Raw genomic sequence first — 20550 nt, forward strand, 5'->3', positions numbered from 1 at the left:
CCATTTCAACTCGATTTGTATTTGATTAAAAATTAATGTAAAAAAAATATTTTTATTTTGTATGGATCGATCTAAATCAGCGCTTTAATCGAGCAAAGACCGGCTAATTGATTAAATTGATCCTCCTGTGCGAAAAGGCTATTAGATTAATTTTAATATTTAAATATAAATTTAAGAAATATTTTGGTCATAAGGTTATATTAGCCGTTACAAACTCTCTATATTATTTTAAGTTACTACAAATTCTTAATCTAAAAAATATTATTTATAGAAACTCGCGATTTATATTAATTAATATTTTCCCAGTTTGTAACAAACTCATTATAAGTAAGTACAATTAATTAATTGGTATTAATATAGGGTAATGCCACTGACACCTGCACGTTAGTGATAGTTGATAATGGTTTAACAACTGGCAAACAAAATTGTAGAACGCCAACACTAAAGAATCAATGCACATGATAAATGTGTATTCTGACTACAATCAACAGTGGTTATCAAGTAACTGAGCTTTCATTGGAACACTAAGTAAATAAATGAACGCTTGTGTGTACAAACGCTGAAGTAATGACGTTTATGCCCACTATTCAAAAGACATGCAAAGTGTTGAGAAAGTGGAATCACGCCAGTAACGTAGTATACAGTTGCAATATTGCTGCGGAAGTAGCAAATGAGTCGTGGGTTGCCAGTAAAGTTCTTTTCTTTGCTACCAAGTTGTATTCAAGACTATCCAAGAAGCTTGCTACCAATTCGAAATGTATTGACTTCAAAAAAAATAAAATCTTTGAAAATAATCGCGTTTGTTATTTAGAGGTCGTACAAATAATAGTTGTTGGATGAAAAAATTAAACAAATTTATATTTATTTATTAACTTTAGAAAACAGTTTGACATGAGCAAAGAGCTTCTTGATTACACTATACGACAAAATCTGAGTATTGTACCAAACTAATTTTTTCTAGGAGATTGAGTCATATGTAAAAAAAATGTATTCTCCGTTTTTCGAAGTTAGCCTCCAATATCGAAATATTTGGTTTCGAAGTTCGGAAAAAAAAACTTAAAAAAATGTATTATTAATTACAGGATTAACTAGGACATAGGATATAGCATGGTAATGGTGTTAAAAACTTTTCGGTCAAGCTTAGATGACAGATGCTATAACAAACTATATATAAAAATACTAGACCCCTTATAACATCTGTCATATAAGCTTTTATATACCATTGAATTAAGACGAAAATATAGATTATATCTATATTTCAAGATATATTCGAAAATAATTAGATTATATCTATATTTTGGATGTTTTAGTAAATAAATCCTGTAACCAAGCACTAGTACCTAAGTAAAGAAATTACAGTAGTTTTCCGAAATAACGAACACATTAATTGTCAGGCCTGTTCGTTATATCGAATTTTTCGTTAATTCGAGTACTCACTTAGAGTTATGTTTTTCAATAAAAATGAGTTAAATATCCGTAAATTGCAGTTTATTAAATTGTTTTATTAATTATTTGTTAAAAAATTAAAAACCATAACAAAACAATTCAAATCCAATAAATTCTTCCAAAATGGACCAATTCTGACACTTATACTTCTATTTGGTGCTGATCAATAATTTTAAGCTTTTTTTTATAGAATTCAACATTTTTTCAATTTGCACATTTATTTTTCCATTTTTTTCAAGTTTTGTTTTTAATTCTGGTTCGTTATTATTTTATTTTTTTCTCTTCCTCCATATGTCTTCTTCATTTTATTCGTTAAACCGAGTACTTACAATTCACCGATGTTCGTTATTTACGGTACTCAATGTAACAAATTTGCTTGTTCGTTATAAGCGGTTTTCGTTAAAACGAATATTCGTTATTTCGGAATACTACTGTATATGTGAACGACTTCAAACTATTAAAAAATTAAAATAATTAATTATTTGTATTCATAAAAATACATTGAAATTCCTTTAGTATGTGCGAAAAAAATAAGAAGTAAAAATATCGTTCATAAAAAATATTTATATGTGTATGTTAAAAAATAGTTAGTTTTTAAAATGTTTTGATGAATTAAGGTTGTCAGTTATTAATAAGCTTTTCTTTATGAATTTTAATTGTTGTCGATAGGCATTCGGATAATCGAAAATCCGGATAATCGAATGTATGAAGAAAAACAAATAGATATCAACGAAAATCAATGTTTATTAAGAAATGAACACTTACTTATGTATGTATGTGCATATTTTCTTTTCAAACTCATTCAAGTTTATTTTCATAGTGACTAATGAACAAATGAGTAAAATCAAATTGTTACTATACACTAATTTGAGTCATAAATTGACGGCACATATAAGTGTAGAAATACTATGAGTTTTTTTTGGTTTTGTGGAAATGGGGCTTAGTCATTTTTGATATTAGTGTTAGTACTCATTTGCACTAATTTGTTTGGCTCATGAGTTAGTGCACTAATTTCATTAGTACTCAATGCAGATCTATGGTACATATGAATTGGTCGCGGTTGGTAGTCCGGATAATCGCGATTCCGTATAACTGAATGAAGGCCGGATAAACGAGTTTCTACTGTACCACATATGGTAAATGTTTTTAGTATTTTCAATAATATTTGCCAAGAATAGTACAAATTGTTGTTGTATGGCTGCATAGTGGTTAATAATTGTTGGGGTTTCTAATTATGGGACTAGCCTGACTTGATCATCTATGCTCAGGCAATTCTTTCACTATACTGGTTTTTTATTTAATCTTAATTTTTTTTATTTTCTCTGTCGTTTCTAATTATAATAACACTACTGTATGTATACATATACTTAAATTATACATATGCCATGTACAGTGTGTAAACTTTGTAATGTCACTCCGGTTTAAATCAAAGTTCTAGCAGTTGTTTTTATAAAAGTAAATTGTGCATTTCCAAAAGTAAATACTGTCACCAGTAACAAATAAATAAATGCACTTTCAAAAGTTTCATTTGTACATTGTACGAGTGTGTATGCCGAAGCCGCGGAATATATCATTTCGCTTTCATCCACTTGAACTTGTAACGTCTCCTCGTTGCTGTCACTGCTGCTGATATGTAAAGTCTTGTATCTTACTTACATACGTTTATACATATGTATATATTTACATACATATATGTATTCATGTGCATCACAATCAAACGCAAGCGTAAGTATACATATAGATAAACATATGCATCCGTAGAAAGCATAAACCGCACCTTTTCATTGTGGCCTCCACTACGCCCCATTGCAGCATGCACTATTTGTTAAATATGGATTCTCCCGCGTTGTATTTGTATTCACCATTTGGTTTGGTTTGTTTATCAAGTGGTCTATTTATTTACTACAACGCGCCTCAATTTGCGGTACAGCACGATTAAGTTGGATTGGGTTTTATTCTGGGTACTTCGATTTCTTTCAACTCGTCGTGTTGGGGTTATCAACATGCATTTTGTTTATTTTTTATTTTAATCAGCGACAAAGCCAATCAAATGTGATAGTTTTTTTAGAAGTTTGTTTTATTAATTTATTGATAATAACACAAACAACTGGTATAAATCAACTGAAATATTATAATTATGTAAAGCAAAAATTGGTTAAACCATTTTAATAAAGTAACCTTATATTTCCTTGTATCATATTGAACTTGATAACTTTCTTGCTGTTTGAGGTCCATTGAGAACTTTAACATTATACAATGGAAAGCTATTAGGGTATATTAGGAGTAGTATACCAAGAACAAGTAAAACGATATGATTTCTACCCTTTCTAAAATAGGTTATTACAAATTTGTTCGAACATTGTTATACACCATTGTAGTAAGCTTACATATATAATTAATATAGGTGTATTACATAAACTATTTGTTTTCACAAGTATAGTTAATTGTATAAATGTTGTAAAGTGAGTCAATGTATTTTTGTCTTATCCTTGAATATTAATAGTAACCTTCCACTTCTCGATTCATGCACATTCAAAACTTTTGACCTCCTATCACAGTAGTTTGTTGATTTTACCATTTCTGTGTTAAAATCTCGTATAGTTAAACTGAGTCACATCTTAGTTGTTGTGCTTAGCCATTTAGGGAAGCTTGTCACATTTAAGGACCGAATAGCAAATCAGCATTCGTGCGATTGACTTATTGTTCATGATTGAGTTTTAATACAATAACATTTTATATGAGTATTTATTTGGCAGCTTGTTTGACTGCAATTATGTGAAACCATTCCTTAAATAACGAACTTCGGGGTTTTGTAAGTACTCGGTTTAATGAACAACATGAAGAAGACATATGAAGAAAAAGTTAAAAACAAAATAACACCGTGGTAAAACCAGAATTAACAAGTAAGGAAAGGCTAAGTTCGGGTGCAACCGAACATTTTATACTCTCGCACTTTATTGATGAAATTTCATTAAAATAACACAATTTGGCCCATAAATTCGGCATAAAGTTTAATAAAATAACGAAAATCGCCATATGTATGTATATGATATGAGGGCTGAAGTAATTCCTGAACCGAGTTCATTAATTTTCACCAGCAAGGTATACTATATCCAAGATTATATGTTCACTTAATTTGGCTCAGATATTTCACATATTAACCGACATATGAGAAATAAAGCCCACCGTATTTTTGAAAAACCTATATGGGAGCTAGGGGAAATTATAACCCGATTTTAATAATTTTTGGAACAAAGACATTCCTTTTGAAAAAAAAAAATTCCTCTGAATTACATTAAAATATCTGAGGGATTTACCGATATTTTCGGTGAAAAATTACCTTAGCCACTGAGTTCTTCATGTTCAATATCCGGGGCCTTGTTATAGGCCGATTTCGGCAATTTTTTCACAAGTAGTACCACAGATCATATACAGTATTTGTGCAAAGTTTTTTCCGCTATATTCATTGGTTCTATGTATGTATATATTATAAAGTGAAGGCATCAGATGGAATTCAAAATTGAGTAATGCGGGAAATAGTCGTGGTTGTGAGCTGATTTTGCCCATTTTTGATATGTGTTATCAGGGTGTCAAGAAAATATTATATACCGAATTTCTTCTGTAAAATTTAGTGTTTTTGATGTTTTCCGTTAGTGAGTTAGCGCACTTTTACTAATTTTTAACCCAACCTTTGTATGGGAGGTGGGCGTGGTTATTATCCGATTTCAACTATTTTCATGTTTTTTTTTTTATTTCCGAAGGGGGAATCTTCCAAAGATACTGTCAAAGTATTTTAACAGTATGCACGATTCACATTGTCCGCTAAGGGTACACCTCTTTCGGGACCACGCCCAATCAGTTTTATCAAATAGGTCGGACTTGCGAGACAGTATGCCGACGTACTGAACCCTTAACTCCGGCACCTATAGCTTGTGGTGTGGTACGTAAGGGAACTGACTGCAGAAAGTTTTGTTTACATAGCTTTATTGGTTTGCAAGATACATATGTACAAAAAACCTATTTGTGGGCGGGGTTACCCTGCGACAACAACAAGCAAAAGCTTTTTCTGTGAAACTTGTAAAAAACGTTCGATCTGTAAATAATTTTGACTACCTCTGTATATGTATGTATACTCTGTGAAGCGTAGTGAGAAAAATAGCCAAGGAAGCAGGCGCTGTCCCTTTATGCTGCAATTTAAGTGGCACAAAAATACTTATTGCATTGATAGAACATCAGGAAGGAGCCAACAAATATAATCTTCGTATTTCAACAAAGCGAACGGCGATGAATCAAGTATTACCAACAATATTTTGATCTCGTATAACTTGAATTTGCCGAATGGGCTTAAACAATTTTTTAATAAAACAATTTGTTAAACTGCAATTTACAGATATTTAACACATTTTTATTGAAAAACATACATACGTCTTCCTCTTCTAAATCAGTTATTAGCTGCTTTATATTTTAAACAACTGTATTTCCTCAACTTGAATTCCTCATAATATATTTGTTTATATTGTAATAAAGCACAAACAAATCGCAGATTTATTTATTAGTTGTAAAGATGATATGGGATGATCTTTGATGTTTTTGATTTCTGTTGGTCCTGACGACTTGAAATAGATTTCCCACTCTTTACTTGAAAATACTCGCCGAAAGATTGTTTTATACTTCAGTATATATGTATATAAACTTATAAATAGATATACATACCCGGCAACAATTGCGACTAGTCCTGGATGTGACCACGACTAATCGCAAGGCAACATGTCTATCTGTAACCAATTCTTTACCCTTTTGTTCGAGCATGTCTTATGAAGAGATTAATTTTACTCTTGTACCCAAAATCCCTGAATGTACTAAATTAGCTCTTAGCAGAAAGTCAGATTTTCTAGATGTTCTAACATTTTATAACTAATCAATTTCCAATTACACCATATAAAAATTCTTTGGGACTAATTAATATCTAATTGTAAACTAATTCATTCTGAAATGATTTATACGTGGAGAGAGTAATCGGCGTTTACTCCTTTTAAAGATTAATTGTTCAGTTTTTCTAGGGTATATACAAATATCGAAGAAGGAATACACACACAAATAGAGATTAAAATGTTTTAATGAACGACTGCCAAAAATTAAGCAATATAGAAACTGGTTTTCAACATTTCCAGCTGCTCTTATTCATAAAATGTACATTTCACCTCACCACATAAGGCTGCTTGTATTGAGCACATACATATGTATGTATTCGCAGATTTTAGCTGCTGTGAAAATCAACAATAAAAGATGTACATATATTGTACAAATGTTTGTATGTGTTAAGGTATTGGATTTCACTCATAGTAGAATCAGGTAGCGTTGATTTTTGCGTTTAAAGATTATGCAAGAATATGAGTTCATATATTTGCACTGTAGATATAGGCATGATTATGTATATGGGCGCTAGCTATAATTTTTAGACTGTCATCTGGTATTCGCTTCGATTCGCCATTTTCTGCTTGCTAACTTGGAAAGTTGCTCTCTTGTAAATAATTTGATATGTGATAATAAAGTTGGCGAGTTGTATTCCACTGAAGAGCATATAGATACTTAATTGAAGTAGTCCTTTACTCACGTTTATATTCTTGAAAATGCAAATTAGGTATGTTATAATATATGAATACATATATTTGGCGTAGGAACCGCTTTAAGCGATTATAGCCGAATCCACCAGAGCGCACCACTCATTTCTCCTTTTTGCTTTTTGGCGCCAACTGGACACACCAACTGACGCTAGGACACTTTCAATTTGGTCTTTCCATCGGAATGTCGTCGTATAAATCGTATAGCTCATCGTTCCATCGTCTGCGGTATTCGTCGTTGCCAATGTTAAGAGGACCATAAATCTTGCGCAGAACCTTTCTCTCGAAAACCCTAAGAGTCGTCTGATCGGATGTTGTCATCGTCCACGCTTCAGTGCCATACATCAGGACGGGAATAATAAGCGACTTGTAGAGTTTGATTTTGGTTCGTCGAGAGAGAACTTTACTTTCCAATTGCTTACTCAGTCCAAAGTAGGAGCTGTTGGCAACAGTGATTCTGCGTTGGATTTCGAGGGTGACATTGTTGGTGTTGTTAATGCTGGTTCCCAAGTAGACGAAACTATCTACTACTTCAAAGGTTTGACTGTCAACAGTGACGTGGGAGCCAAGACGCGAGTGCGCTGACTGTTTGTTTGATGACAGGAGATATTTCGTCTTGTCCTCATTCACCACCAAACCCATACGCTTCGCTTCCTTATTAAGTCTGGAAAACAGCAGAACAAACGGCGCTGTTGTTGCTTCCGATGATATCAATATCATCGGCGTACGTCAGCAGCTGTACACTCTTATAGAAGATAGTACCTTCTCCATTTAGCTCTGCAGCTCGTATACAACTATAGATTGAAGAAATCGCACGTCCCATTCCCATTTGAGTCCACATAAAGCTATTAGCATAAATCATACCAGAAGTGTATATTGAGAAACCTCTCCTAACGGACACCTCTATTAGACGGACATCTCTCTTGAGCAACCATTTTTTCATGCACCAAGTCAAATTTTTAGAACAAGTGACTCGACGGTCAGTGTTCGTCCAAGAGAGATTCTACTGTATTTGTTTCAGGCTATAAAAAATCTACTTTTCATCACCCATTGAACAACTTCTGATAATATTATCTAGAAACGGCATTGTATTCATCCGGATCCGGAACTGGAACCAGTTGTTTGTCTGTGCTCCAATTGTTTAAAATTCAAAAGAGCTTCGGCTGGTACATCTTATAAAATACATTAAATTACATCTCTGTCATGCAACATTTGAGCGCCAACCAATAATTTTTTTTCCTCAGTTTGCAAGTCTATTCATTGATGTTCAATAGTTTTACAAATCTATGTACATCGAGTATTATTGTAGGCGAAATAAATAACTCCAGCTGTCATTATCTGCAGTTAACACTTCAAACCGCTGGTGATTTTCAGTCTCTTTTCTTCGTTTCTTTTGAATTCGGTTTTTATATACTTTTTACCTTTTCGCCATCTACCTATTCGCAATCAAAGTGTGTTGCATTTTCTTGACTGAACTTGTATTCCTTGTTGCTGCTCTACACCTTTCCATTGGCAGCTAGCGCTTTTGTTCTATTGTCTGCGCGGCACATACGCTTCTTGGAAACCTGTTGGCTGTTGTCAATAATCCGTATTTAATTTAACAAAACAGCTGTGATTTTTTACTTACGTATGTAAGTCTGTGCGTTATCATCTGAGGTATTGCAGCTGTTGATCACCTGAAAATCTTATTTTCAGGCTTCACTTGCTGTAATCCAACGCTTGCTGGTTCACTTATTCAACTTTGGAACTCTCAACATACACATGTATTTCTTTGTAGTTATATATGTATGTAGGTATGTGAGCATAGATATTTGGCTCATTGTATAAAATCATCCAATTAATTAATTTCATTTCAGTGAATTCACGAATTGCCTTTGCTTCGATGCGCCATTGATTACTGTCGCGAAGCTCTGCTCATACGTACTACAAGTGTATATATGTGTATACATATGTATGTCGTATAAAGAAGCCGTTGTACTGGAAAATGCTCTCTCGCCATTATACGAACAAGCTGTAAATACCATTTGTTTTTACCAAATTCACACAGTATTTTTCTGTTACCCAAGCAACCATTTTTTATAAACACATACATACATATTTACATATGTATGTACATGTGTGTATTTAATTGTGGAGAAAAATAATTAAAAAATAAATATTTTCCCTAATAAAAGTTAAATTGTTTTCACTGCAAATTTAAAAGAAAATCGGAGAGAAAGAAATGTTAAATATGATATTCTAAATCTATTGTTGAAATCCTGGTAATGACTGCATGCACAGGTGCAGTCTTTGCCCTAATATTTTGTTTGTTTGGGTGCTTTGGAGAACTTTCTCGGGGAAGCGTACTGTCGTTTATATTTTCATATTTTATCCATACATTTAATACGTAATTTTTATAAACGAAAGTAAAATTTCATTTTTGTTATAATTTATTTAAATTATAACTCATTAAAATTTTATCGAATAAGCTGAAATTAGTTAGGAAAAAAACATTACTTTCTAATGATTTGCGTTGAAATTTGCTCTGGCATTGTGGAAATCTGAGCATTTCATGCTGTGAAACTGCTTAAAAATTACTATTTGAGTTTGTATAACCTCAGTTTTGTGCAGTCTTCTTTCACCTATCTTCGCACTCTATACCTACAATTGTATGACGCACACATGCTTATTTATATTGTACATATGTATTTACATCCAGTATATATGGACAACTGCACTGCACAGCATTCAAACATAACATAATTCCGGGAATTTAATCAAGGTGCAACGCTTGGCATGAAAGAAAATATAGCGACGAATGCAGCGCTTATTGTTCACTTCATTGCGTCTGTGTAGGGCCGGCGAAGCAAAATAGCCGATAATGGCAGAGTCAACTGTTTTATTATGAGGGCAGACATATAAACTTTAATTTTGTTGTTATTGTTTCTGGCTCAACGTGTTATTATAACAACATATCTCCATAATTTTAGCGCCTTATTTTCTGTCGAAACTTCGCTCTGTGAGTAGAGTGAGCGATAATTTCCTCGGCTAACAGATAACATTAATTAGTGTGTATGTAGTTTATAATTTAGGTTGAGATTCCTTGCTGGTGATTATTTACGAAATTTTGAAAGTGTTGCTCGGTAAGTTAAAGCTCTACCATGAACTGATAAGAACCAAAATGTGTTTAATAAGTAATGAGCTATAGTTAGGCATACTGCCGTATTGTTTACACAGGTCGTCGGCTTTTCTTAAATTTTCATTTTAATGTGGCATGTATGCATATATAGCAATGTAAATAATATATATTTTCTACATAGTTTTACATGTTTGAATTATCTTTGTAATATAAAGATCTAAATCTATCTTTGTAAAGTAAATAGTGTTTGTTCTATTCTCTCATATCTGGATCCAGGTTAAACGTCAACATTAATCGCATTGCCAGAAAAAAAATATATCATAGTATTGCGTTCAAAAGTAAACCAAACAAGTAAGGAAATGCTAACATTTTATACTCTCGCAATTTATTGCTATATTTTTATTAAGATAACATTATATTTTTGGCATAAAGTCCAATTGAAAAAATTCAATGCCCCGGATATCGAAGAACACAGTGCCTTATGGTAATTTTTCACCGATAATATCGGTAAATCTCTCAGATATCTTAATTTAATTCAGAGGAAATATTTTTCTTTTCATAGTGTGTCTCTGTACCAGAAATTTTTAAAATCGGGTCATTACTTCCCCTAGCTCTCATATACCTAATTAAAGCAGTTTCAAATATACGGTGGGCTTAATAGCTTATAAATCGGGTAATATATGAAATATCTTAGCCAAATTAAATGAGCATATAATCTTAGATATAATGTGTGCTGGTGATGAAAATGAGTTTAATCGGCTCAGGAATTACCTCAGCCTATATACCATATATGATGATTTTCGTTTTCCTGTTGGACTTTATACCGAATATACGGGTTAAATTGTGTGTTATCTTAATAAAAATATAGTAATAAATTGCGAGGGTGCAAAATGTTCGGTTGCACCCGAACATAGCCTTTCCTTACTTGTTATTTTATTTTTTATTAACTAATTTAATTTCATTATTTTTATTGTTCTTTTTTTATTTAATGTCATACTACCATAATTTATCCTCGTTGTGCCCGAGACTAGTAAAGAAATCTCTATCCTGACTTTCAGTCGATACCAGTTAGATATTCACGATTAGACTAGTATGGTGCTTGGCCACAGAGGAACATTAGGTAATAACGTAAGGCTAATGATCATTAAAGGTTAGGCGCGCCAGTCTTAACTGCAGTGGAATGTGATCAAGTACGTGCACCGACGCCCTTGTGACCTACTGGACAGTTGGGCTTCAGCTGAACTGGGCAAGGTTCACAAGATCCTTCTGGCTCAAGGAAAATCGTAAGTTGTCTAGGGCGCTCAACCCTTCCTAATGGAAAGCCACGTCTAGCCAAGATTAAAAATAAAATTCCTCGGATCTCACTTTTTGAACATCCTCGCGAATTGGCGGCTGTTGAAGTAAACAACCTATGCAGATTTGTAGTTGGTTCACAGCGCTTTGTTTGAGTTTTAATATATAATTAGGGTTTTTTCTGACTTCGCAAAGGACTGTCCTTATAGTCTGAGTGCTTTTCCACTCTTGTGGAGAACAGCCATAAAACTAAAAGTCTAAAAAACCAAAGGTCTATTAACAAAACACAGTTGAAGGTTTTGGTGGAAAATCCTGATATACATAGTAAAGATCTTTCACAAAGAAAATAAAGATGAAGTACATTTTGGAATGGGCACAAAATTTCTTGGAGTAGTAAGTTCTTGAAGTTGAGTACAAGATTGTTTAGTTGCTACCTGATGTGCGTCCGTTCAACTTGTTTTATTGTATTATTACATCCTTTTCCCTGGTGGTGAACGCAAGTCCAGCCAGCACTGAACTTTTTTATCTTGACGATTTAACCGTTTATGCTAAAATAGTCGCGCAATTGGCTTTATAAAAGGAATCTTCATTTGTAGCCCCAATATGAATCAACAAAAAATCAAAACAAAAATATCTGTGACAGAATGCCGAAATTCGCATATAAGTTTTCATTCACACGGAATTCATGATACAAAATTTTATTTCATATCGAAAAAATATTCAAAAAATATTTTTTTAATCACTTGATATGTCTGATATGCCAGCGTCAAACTTGAGTTTTAATTTAAGTTTGTTGGAATAAAAATATCTTGAGCATCGTCTGATCGTCCCGATAATTTTATATAATAACCAACAACCGTTAGAGGAACACGAAACTTTTACACACTTGTGCAACATGTTGCCTTAGCACAAAATAATAATTCAAAAATTTCACATGGCAGACATGAAGAGTACATAATTATGCAAGTAGCGAATGTCAGCATAAATGGTTGTTGTGGTGTATGTTGAAACTGGTTTTCTAGTGTTGGCGGTGCATACAGAAAGGCGGGGAATACACATTTATATATACAATATATGTGCATGTATGTGGCAGCCATTGCACTGGGCCTTTAAAGTGAACAGGTCAAGTTTTTCAATTGTTAAAAGGGTTAAGCTTGTTTCTGTTGCATGTCGTTTGTTATACGCACACACAAACATACATATGTGTATGTGCATATGTGTATACGTACTCGTTGTATTAAGTTTAAGTTAAATTAAACGGGAAGTTATTATGGACTGGGGAGGGAGGAAATTGTGTGCATTCAGTGAGTGCTGGCTGCATACTAAACAACTAGTTTTCGTCAAACATTGAGCTGTCAAAATGATGTGCACCTGAGATACGAAAAACCTAAAAAAAACGAAACAAAAATAAGCACGCATTTATAACGGTATTCCAGATTTGTTTACCCATAGTTAATTGTAAAAAACAATAATTCCAACAAGATATGAGTGTGAGTGTGAATTATGTATACATATATATGCTGTTAATTATATGTACATATGTATGTATAAAATGTTTAAAATAAAAAAATCCATTTTAAAAATATGAAATACATGAATTCGTATATTTTCTTGCAACATAAGTTGTGGTTTTTGTATGAGTTAAACATTAATGTTTCACTTTTCCATATATGGACGAATGAATATATAATAATGTCTGCTAAAATAATTAATTGGCCACTTGATTCAAGGATATGAAACCACTGGACTTTATGTCGTAACTCCATTGCTAAAATGTGCTAGTTTCCCTGTCGTGGTTTTAAAAAATAGGTTTACTCTACAGCAACTGTCGGCTATTTGCGCTCATAATTTTTTTGGAAACGTCGCCAATTATAGCCGCGTATTTCAGCAAGCATCTGCTCTTTTCAACGAACAATTGACACTATAAACAGTTGCGGTTAAATTATTAAGAGCCCAATTGAGGCCAACTTTAACCACCGATTCCACTTCTTCAGCTTTGTGGGGTAAGAGTTAACAACATTTTTGCAACTAAAAGGAGTGTGTCCCTATACTTCTTTGGTTACTTTCCCCAAAACTTCAACATGCTAGTTCTTGGTGTTTCTTTGTAACAGAACTAAAAAAACTTCCTTTTTAAGTGAAGAACTAGTCAGATTTTTTAATCTCACACTTGAAAATAACACTTGCAGGAGTTAATTAACTCTAGATTATAACTAATAGAACGCGAAGCGAAATTTGTATGCTCTATGAAATGACAATAACCCGCTTAATAACCTAATAGTCTATTCGCACAACCAAAACAATATTTTAATTGACAAACCACCTTTTGAGTTTTGCACAGCCGGCTATTAGACTAAAGAGCTGTTATACGTTTTTGTTTTTGCTGTTAAGAAGATGAAAAGTTTCATCCGCTGACACACCCAAATTTATAGCGCAGACAACAACACGTGGATCTGCATTCCAATTTCAACTCGATTAGTATTTGATTAAAATAATTGATCAATTAATTCCTGTGCGAAAAGGGCACAATATTTCATGATGAGATTTTAAGTGTAAATATTTTTGTTTGATCTTATTATTTCGACCACAGCTGCATATAAATGAAGTAAACATAGCAAATGAAAATGCAACACCAACGAAGCATGAGATAAAGAAGTACAAGCGAAGGAACAAAGAATGCAACAATGCAAACTAATACACCTTTGCAAAGTCTAAGAAATTATTTCAATGTGAAATTCTCACTAAACAAACAACAAGTTGAATATGCTGTTGAACATGTTGTGCAAATGTCTACAGATAATTTACGTCCGAAATTCTAAAAGGAAATCCACAAAAAAGTTAAAACTATGCAAAGTCAAGCCACGGCCAAAACAAAGACTTCTGTGAGGCAGTTAAAATGTGGAATGCATGTGTTTTAGAACACTAAGTAACAATGCATAAAATGTAAATACTTACAACTCAAAGGATATTATGCAATAAAATAATTTAACACATGCATTATATATTACTTTATATACTGTGTGGGAAGCCAGTTTTACATTGTTAGTCTAGGATGAGAAGAGAAAAGAAAGTTCGCTAAAAACGTGCACGGGGCTTTCTGCAATTTTTGGTAATGCTTCTAGGTATATTCTGTTTTAGAATGAAGGACCTAACTATTACTCTAAAAGTAAGAACTTCCGGTCACTGATGAATTGCGGTATTTTCCCTACGTCCTATTTCTCTCTCTTCTCGATATCTAGTATTCTAGCTCAATAACTAGTATATCTTATGTTGGCTAGGGAAAATATGGATAGATTGTGGCTAGTTTTGGATTATGCATCCTTTTGACCCTTAATTAGCTTCAGTTGCCTATTCTAATGTAAATAAAAAGAAAGAGATTCAAAAGGGCGTTATTTGATAAATTATGCAAAGATGACATAATAAGCACCTTTGGGACTGATCATGGTTCAATTATCTGGTTATTGCATTTCACCTCTTTGTATATTCGTTGGTATGTGAGGTATATTTATTAAATTAAACTGTCCCATATTGCGCATAGTGATTCGAAATCGGTTATCCGCAAAATAGGTTGCGTTCATTTATCGTTTCTCTGCGCAATAATAGACAAAATACAAAAACAAACTTCATAGCTACTAATAATAAAGTAAATATCATAGAAACATAAAAATGAGCAAAGAAGGTTTTAATATGAGTTATTTAACTGACAAAGCGTGGGTATGATATAAGTATATCCGTTGAAATGCCTATAAGAAAGAAAATTATTGTGTATTTCCCTCGATTAAAGCCCTTTTTAGATAACTTTAAAAAATATACCGGACATAATAAAAGTATACCGTTAATAAGAATAATGAAAAAATTGTAGATAAATAAGTAAATAGCGGACACTTCCGTTCATACTTAAGTACATCTACATACATATACACATGTTATATCATATGTACAGCTCAAACGCTTACCTTATTCCTCGACATTGTCTGTTAAACAAATTTGAAAAGGGGAAAAGCATAAGCATAAAGTATACATGCGAGAATACGAAAAGATGGAAATTCTCTATTTCAAAGGTGTAAAAGATATTGTTGCAAAGGAAATGCAATCAAGTGTCATAGAGAAGTATGCAGCGGGCAACCAGAGGGAAGTTTGGTAATATCCGCTTTGCATTTAAATGCACTTGCATTAGTGCAACAGTGTTACACCGAAACTAAAATTTAATTCCAAATTTAAATTTTTTTAAAATATTTTTTTTTAAATTTTTTATTAAATATACAAAATATACATAAAATATAAAAATTGTTTGTAAAATAAAATAATTAAGCATTATTTGTTATTTTTAAAATTTGTCTTACATTACATACACCTTCTTGTAGCTGCACCTACTAACTTATTTCTAATTCCTTATCTTATTTTCAGTGTGCCACCACCTTTGCAACTGTTCACGGAATAACCGACTACAACGAAATGCACTGAAAGAGTGTACGAAAAAACGGCATAAAAACCAGAGCTGAAACCAGACAGTTGCTATAGTAATTATTATTATTCTACTCAACGGTACAACAGTGATTTTAATTGAAAACGTGCCGGCAGCAGCTACAGCAGAGGTAGCATCCACATTTCCATCTACGCCGGTCATAGCAACAGACCTTATTCTTCCCCAGCGGCAACATGACTGTAAAACTCACAAAATTCTTCAGTAGCGCAGCCGCCATACCGACAATGACAACGGCTACGCCTGCCAGCGAAACGGCTGCCACCAGCTACCATCATCAACAGCAACACATACAATTTATGCAACAACAACAGACGCAACAGCATTCGTCGCTAACCTATAATCCGTATATTGCGGGCGGTATGGATAGCGACGACTTTTATGACGATGACAACATGTCGTTATACTCGAGCGCCACCGCTGGCAGTGGTATTATGACGCAGCGCGGTCATTCATGCAACAATTCACAGCGTCCGCTGTTGGGTGAAAGGAAACCGCCAAAAATGCTGTTGTGTAGCAATGCAACGAAGAAAACTAAGAAGTCGACTGGCTTTAATCAACCGCAACGTCACTTGCAGCTACAACAACATCAACAACAACAACAACTGCAGTATCAGCAGCAGCAGCAACATGAGGGGAAACCGCAATTGCTGCCGCAACAGAAATCGTATATCTCGCCGTATGTGCAGCAGCAGAAACGTGATAGCGCCAAGGGTTTGCATGGCTTTAACGATTTCGATATTTTGTCACAGCAATATACGGAGCATTTACGTAGTAGTCCCCACATAGGTTACCCTTACGGCAGCCCCCCTTCACCCTCGGCAAAGTCTAATGATTTCGTATTCGATCCGTTGCCACAGCAACATATTTTATATGGGAATAACGTGCACCACCAACAACAAAATGCGAGCCAGTATCGCATACAACAGACAGGATGTGACATTAATGAGACGGATTACTCTTATTATGAGCGAAACGCTTACAATGTTAGCGGTATTGGTAGTGGTGGTAATGGTAGTGGCAGTCTAAGCGGTGGTAGTAATGGTCTCCCGTCCACCGTGCATTATGCACCCCCATCACATTATATGGGCAAATCGTCACGATTTGATGATGATTTTTGCACTCGCCGTAATGCCACATTCTCTGAGCCACAGCCGGTGGCATTAGCAGAGCAGGCTTGGACACCTCCAATTCCCGCGGTCACTGATGATATGAGCGGTCCTTTCATTTTTGGTGGTGCGCCGCATGAACGTTTTAATCATCACCGGCTACAAAACAGTAATAGCACATCACCAAAGGCACCAAATCAACAGGTTTTCACTACATCTCCGGCCGTTGAGGACAGTCCGTCGGATTGTCCGATTGATGTGGCAGACAAACATCCACCGTTCAATGACCAAGTGACTGGGGTGAGTGAATTTGCATCTATGAGACCTTACTTGGGTATAACTGGAGTTCTAAGTTTATGTATTAGAGAACTTTATAGAAGATTACAACCCAATTATAACCTATTTTTACATACCCCAAAAAAATACCTTATATTTAGATTACCTAACCTTTCACAGCATGTTTTGGTTGTCTCAATGTTACCTTAGTTTATTTCTGTGGTTTTCCCGGGTATGTGCAATAGCTGGGAGGCCTATTGTGACTCCACCGGGACAAGAATCCCCTCACACCACCATGTCCTCTCTGAAACATCCTGTGGTCTTGATAAAGATGTTCAATTCAACAAGTTTTATTAAATCAACTAAGAGGATATCGTCAAGAAAATAGAGACAAAGCATTCCATTTCCTGTGTAAATCCTTGCATCCTCTAGAAGATGTTGTACTATCTGCTCCTCTTCTACTTCTTGACAGCTCCTGCATTAGTCATTGTATGATGTCTCCATGCCTACCTATCCTGCTAAAAATTCTAATAGAGTTCTTAAGTCGTTTCTTTTGAATGTCAATAAACGGCATGTGCGGCTCTTATGCCGTTCAGGGCATATTTGTCTGTTTATTGACCAATTCCGCAATTTTTTCAACCCGGACTCGGCTAAGTCTTTGACATATTTGTCGATTAAATATCTACAAGTCGCCAATAGCATGTAAGTTCCCTCTTTATTGGAATGTATCTAGTACATCCGCTTCACAGTTTCTCGGAATTTCACTGTGCCCTGGAACCGCATTGCAGATTTATCGTGACATGGTCAAATTATCTCATTAATAGCTCAAGGCATTCTTTCACTATCTTCGATGAGACAATAAGCGACTTTAGTGAATTCAAGGCTGCCTGTTGGTCTTAAGTGGTTTTTGATCTGTCCACTAATAACACTACTTCGATCACGAATTTTAAGAAATCACAACAAAAGTATAAACATTGTTTTTGCTCTAATTAAAATGTATGCTATATGGCACCTTATATGTATGTCCTTCTGTTGTTGCACATATACATACATACAAACATATGTACATATATGAAAAGCGTTCCTAATACAATAATATGGTTCAAAGTCTTTGCAAATTGAATTTTAATTAAGTGCCAATAATGTGATTTACACATACCAACATACATATGTATATACATCTAATGAATGTATATTCAGCAGAAGATTGTAACCACAAATTGGAAATAATAACAACAACAACTGCGCAACAGCAGTCTGACCTTTTATGGTTAATTGCCGTTAAACTTATTTGTAAACGCATTTAAGGAATAGAATTAAGTGAATGGAAATAAAGCAATAAAAGACAAAGGAAATAGAAAACGAGACGGAAAAGAGAAGAAAAAAGCGGAAGTCTTACACCAATTAAGCAAGTCAAGTGTAATTAAAGCGCACAAATGAAACAGAAAAATAAAACAAAAAAATAAAAATTAGCGACTTCACTGTGAGAGTGCACGGAAAGAGAAAATAAACAATGAAGCAACAAAGAAGAAAATGGATTTTAAAGCTAAATGATTTTGTTACGCGAATGGGATGCATGCAGAAAAGTTTCTGTTGGAGAGGGCGGCGGGGGAGGCAGCATCATTAAATGGCAAGCACTTCATTAGCTTAATTTGTACTTTAACAACGCGAAGAAAATTATAAAGTACCGTTGAGAGATACTTTTGTAAGGATATGACACAACTGTCAATTCAGGTGACTACATAGATAGTATATATATAACAGTTTCAAAATATTAACACAGAAGTTTATCTACTGTTATGTTTTTAGTACATAGATTTTTAGTATCTAAGAGATCTAAAAATGGACATATTACTTTGAGCATAGCTACTTGAGATTCATGTGATTTCTCCGCACTTCATAGCAGAAACATCTGTTTTTGCGGTAAATCTGAAAATATGCACTAAAAGAACCCAACTTCTTTTATGTAGTTTTAATGCTACCACATTTTCATTTAGCCGCACCATTAAGTGAATTAACTGCAAATAAGCGAAAGATTACCAAGAGCAGTTGCAGAGTTACTGCCGCCAAGAGTCGTGGTCCATTCGTACGAATATCAAATGCGCTAAAAATCAGTCAAGCAATATGTAAAAGGCACATCTTTCGCACTATTTACAAGCCGAAGTAGTGCTCTCGGTGAAGGAGAGGCCGCTGGCTATACATTTGTATGTATCCTGCTAGAGTTTAAAACTAGTATGAAACGTTAATCTAACTAGTCATTGCAAATATACACAGAACACTAGTTTCATTAAGGACTAAATCAAGAGCATTAAAATACTGATTTACAGCTGCATACACTCTGCAGTGAAAAAGAATAATTGTTTTAAGCTAGATTAAACCTTACAGATCAAATGAAGTAACTCATTAATAAACCCTTTTATTACTGGTATCCATTAGTTTATTTTCGGACTAGTTTCTATATATTTGAGTGATTCCAATTGCGAATTATTCCAATTGAGAATTTGTAAACTAATATATTCCCGACTAGTTTCATGTCTGTCAGAAGTGTCGGTTAGACGCGCCTTGTTGCATTAGTTGCTGGGTGCAATTGAACACCAACAGGTTATGGCAACAATATGTTCAGGTATAAACACATAATAGTGTACATTGGTTGGAAAATAGTAAAACGTCAGTTTGTCAAACGCTCAACTGACAGTTACTTGAGCCGCAAGGCAAACAGTTGCTATGGTTTACAAAGCTGTGGACTTGTCAGCGCAATATTTTGAAGTACTTTATTTAGCCAACGATTCTTTACTGGCTAAAAAACTGAGTAAAAGTGCTCACTAAATAATAATATAATATAGTAATTATATGAATAAAAAAATAATACTTTTTCGCAAAATTACGTGAGGAAATTTATTGAAACACTTTGGGAGGCAAGCTGACAGTGTAGTGAAAAATTTAAACTTAGAACGGGGAAACAATTTTTCTCAATAAGTTCATTTTTATTCTACAAAATGTTTCAAAATAAACTAGCACCGGTCTGGACATATCTTTCTAACGAGTTATCCAAATACTGGGATTTTCTTAAATTTGTTGACATATCACGCGTGAGTCGTTATCGTGCCTGATGGCGCCACTTCCCACACATCGCATCAATCTATGGATTTATTGAGCGAAAATTTCAGTAAGTAGATAATTTCACGTTTTGGGACGGTCGATGGACCA

The 20550-nt window shown here is 34.1% G+C and overlaps 1 protein-coding gene across 2 annotated transcripts in view; it reads left to right on the forward strand.

Moving 5' to 3' along the window:
• LOC105217137 (uncharacterized) overlaps positions 1-20550 on the forward strand; it is a 70006-nt gene that overhangs the window by 18868 nt on the left and 30588 nt on the right. For both annotated transcript variants that reach the window (XM_054230842.1, XM_011191995.3), the window contains exon 2: positions 15883-17367. In XM_054230842.1, the coding sequence (XP_054086817.1) occupies positions 16135-17367 (1233 nt within the window). In that variant the 5' untranslated portion in view covers positions 15883-16134. The remainder of the gene's footprint in view (positions 1-15882; positions 17368-20550) is intronic.

The sequence above is a fragment of the Zeugodacus cucurbitae genome, chromosome 5, assembly GCF_028554725.1.
Source record: "Zeugodacus cucurbitae isolate PBARC_wt_2022May chromosome 5, idZeuCucr1.2, whole genome shotgun sequence".
Taxonomy (NCBI): Eukaryota; Metazoa; Arthropoda; class Insecta; order Diptera; family Tephritidae; genus Zeugodacus; species Zeugodacus cucurbitae.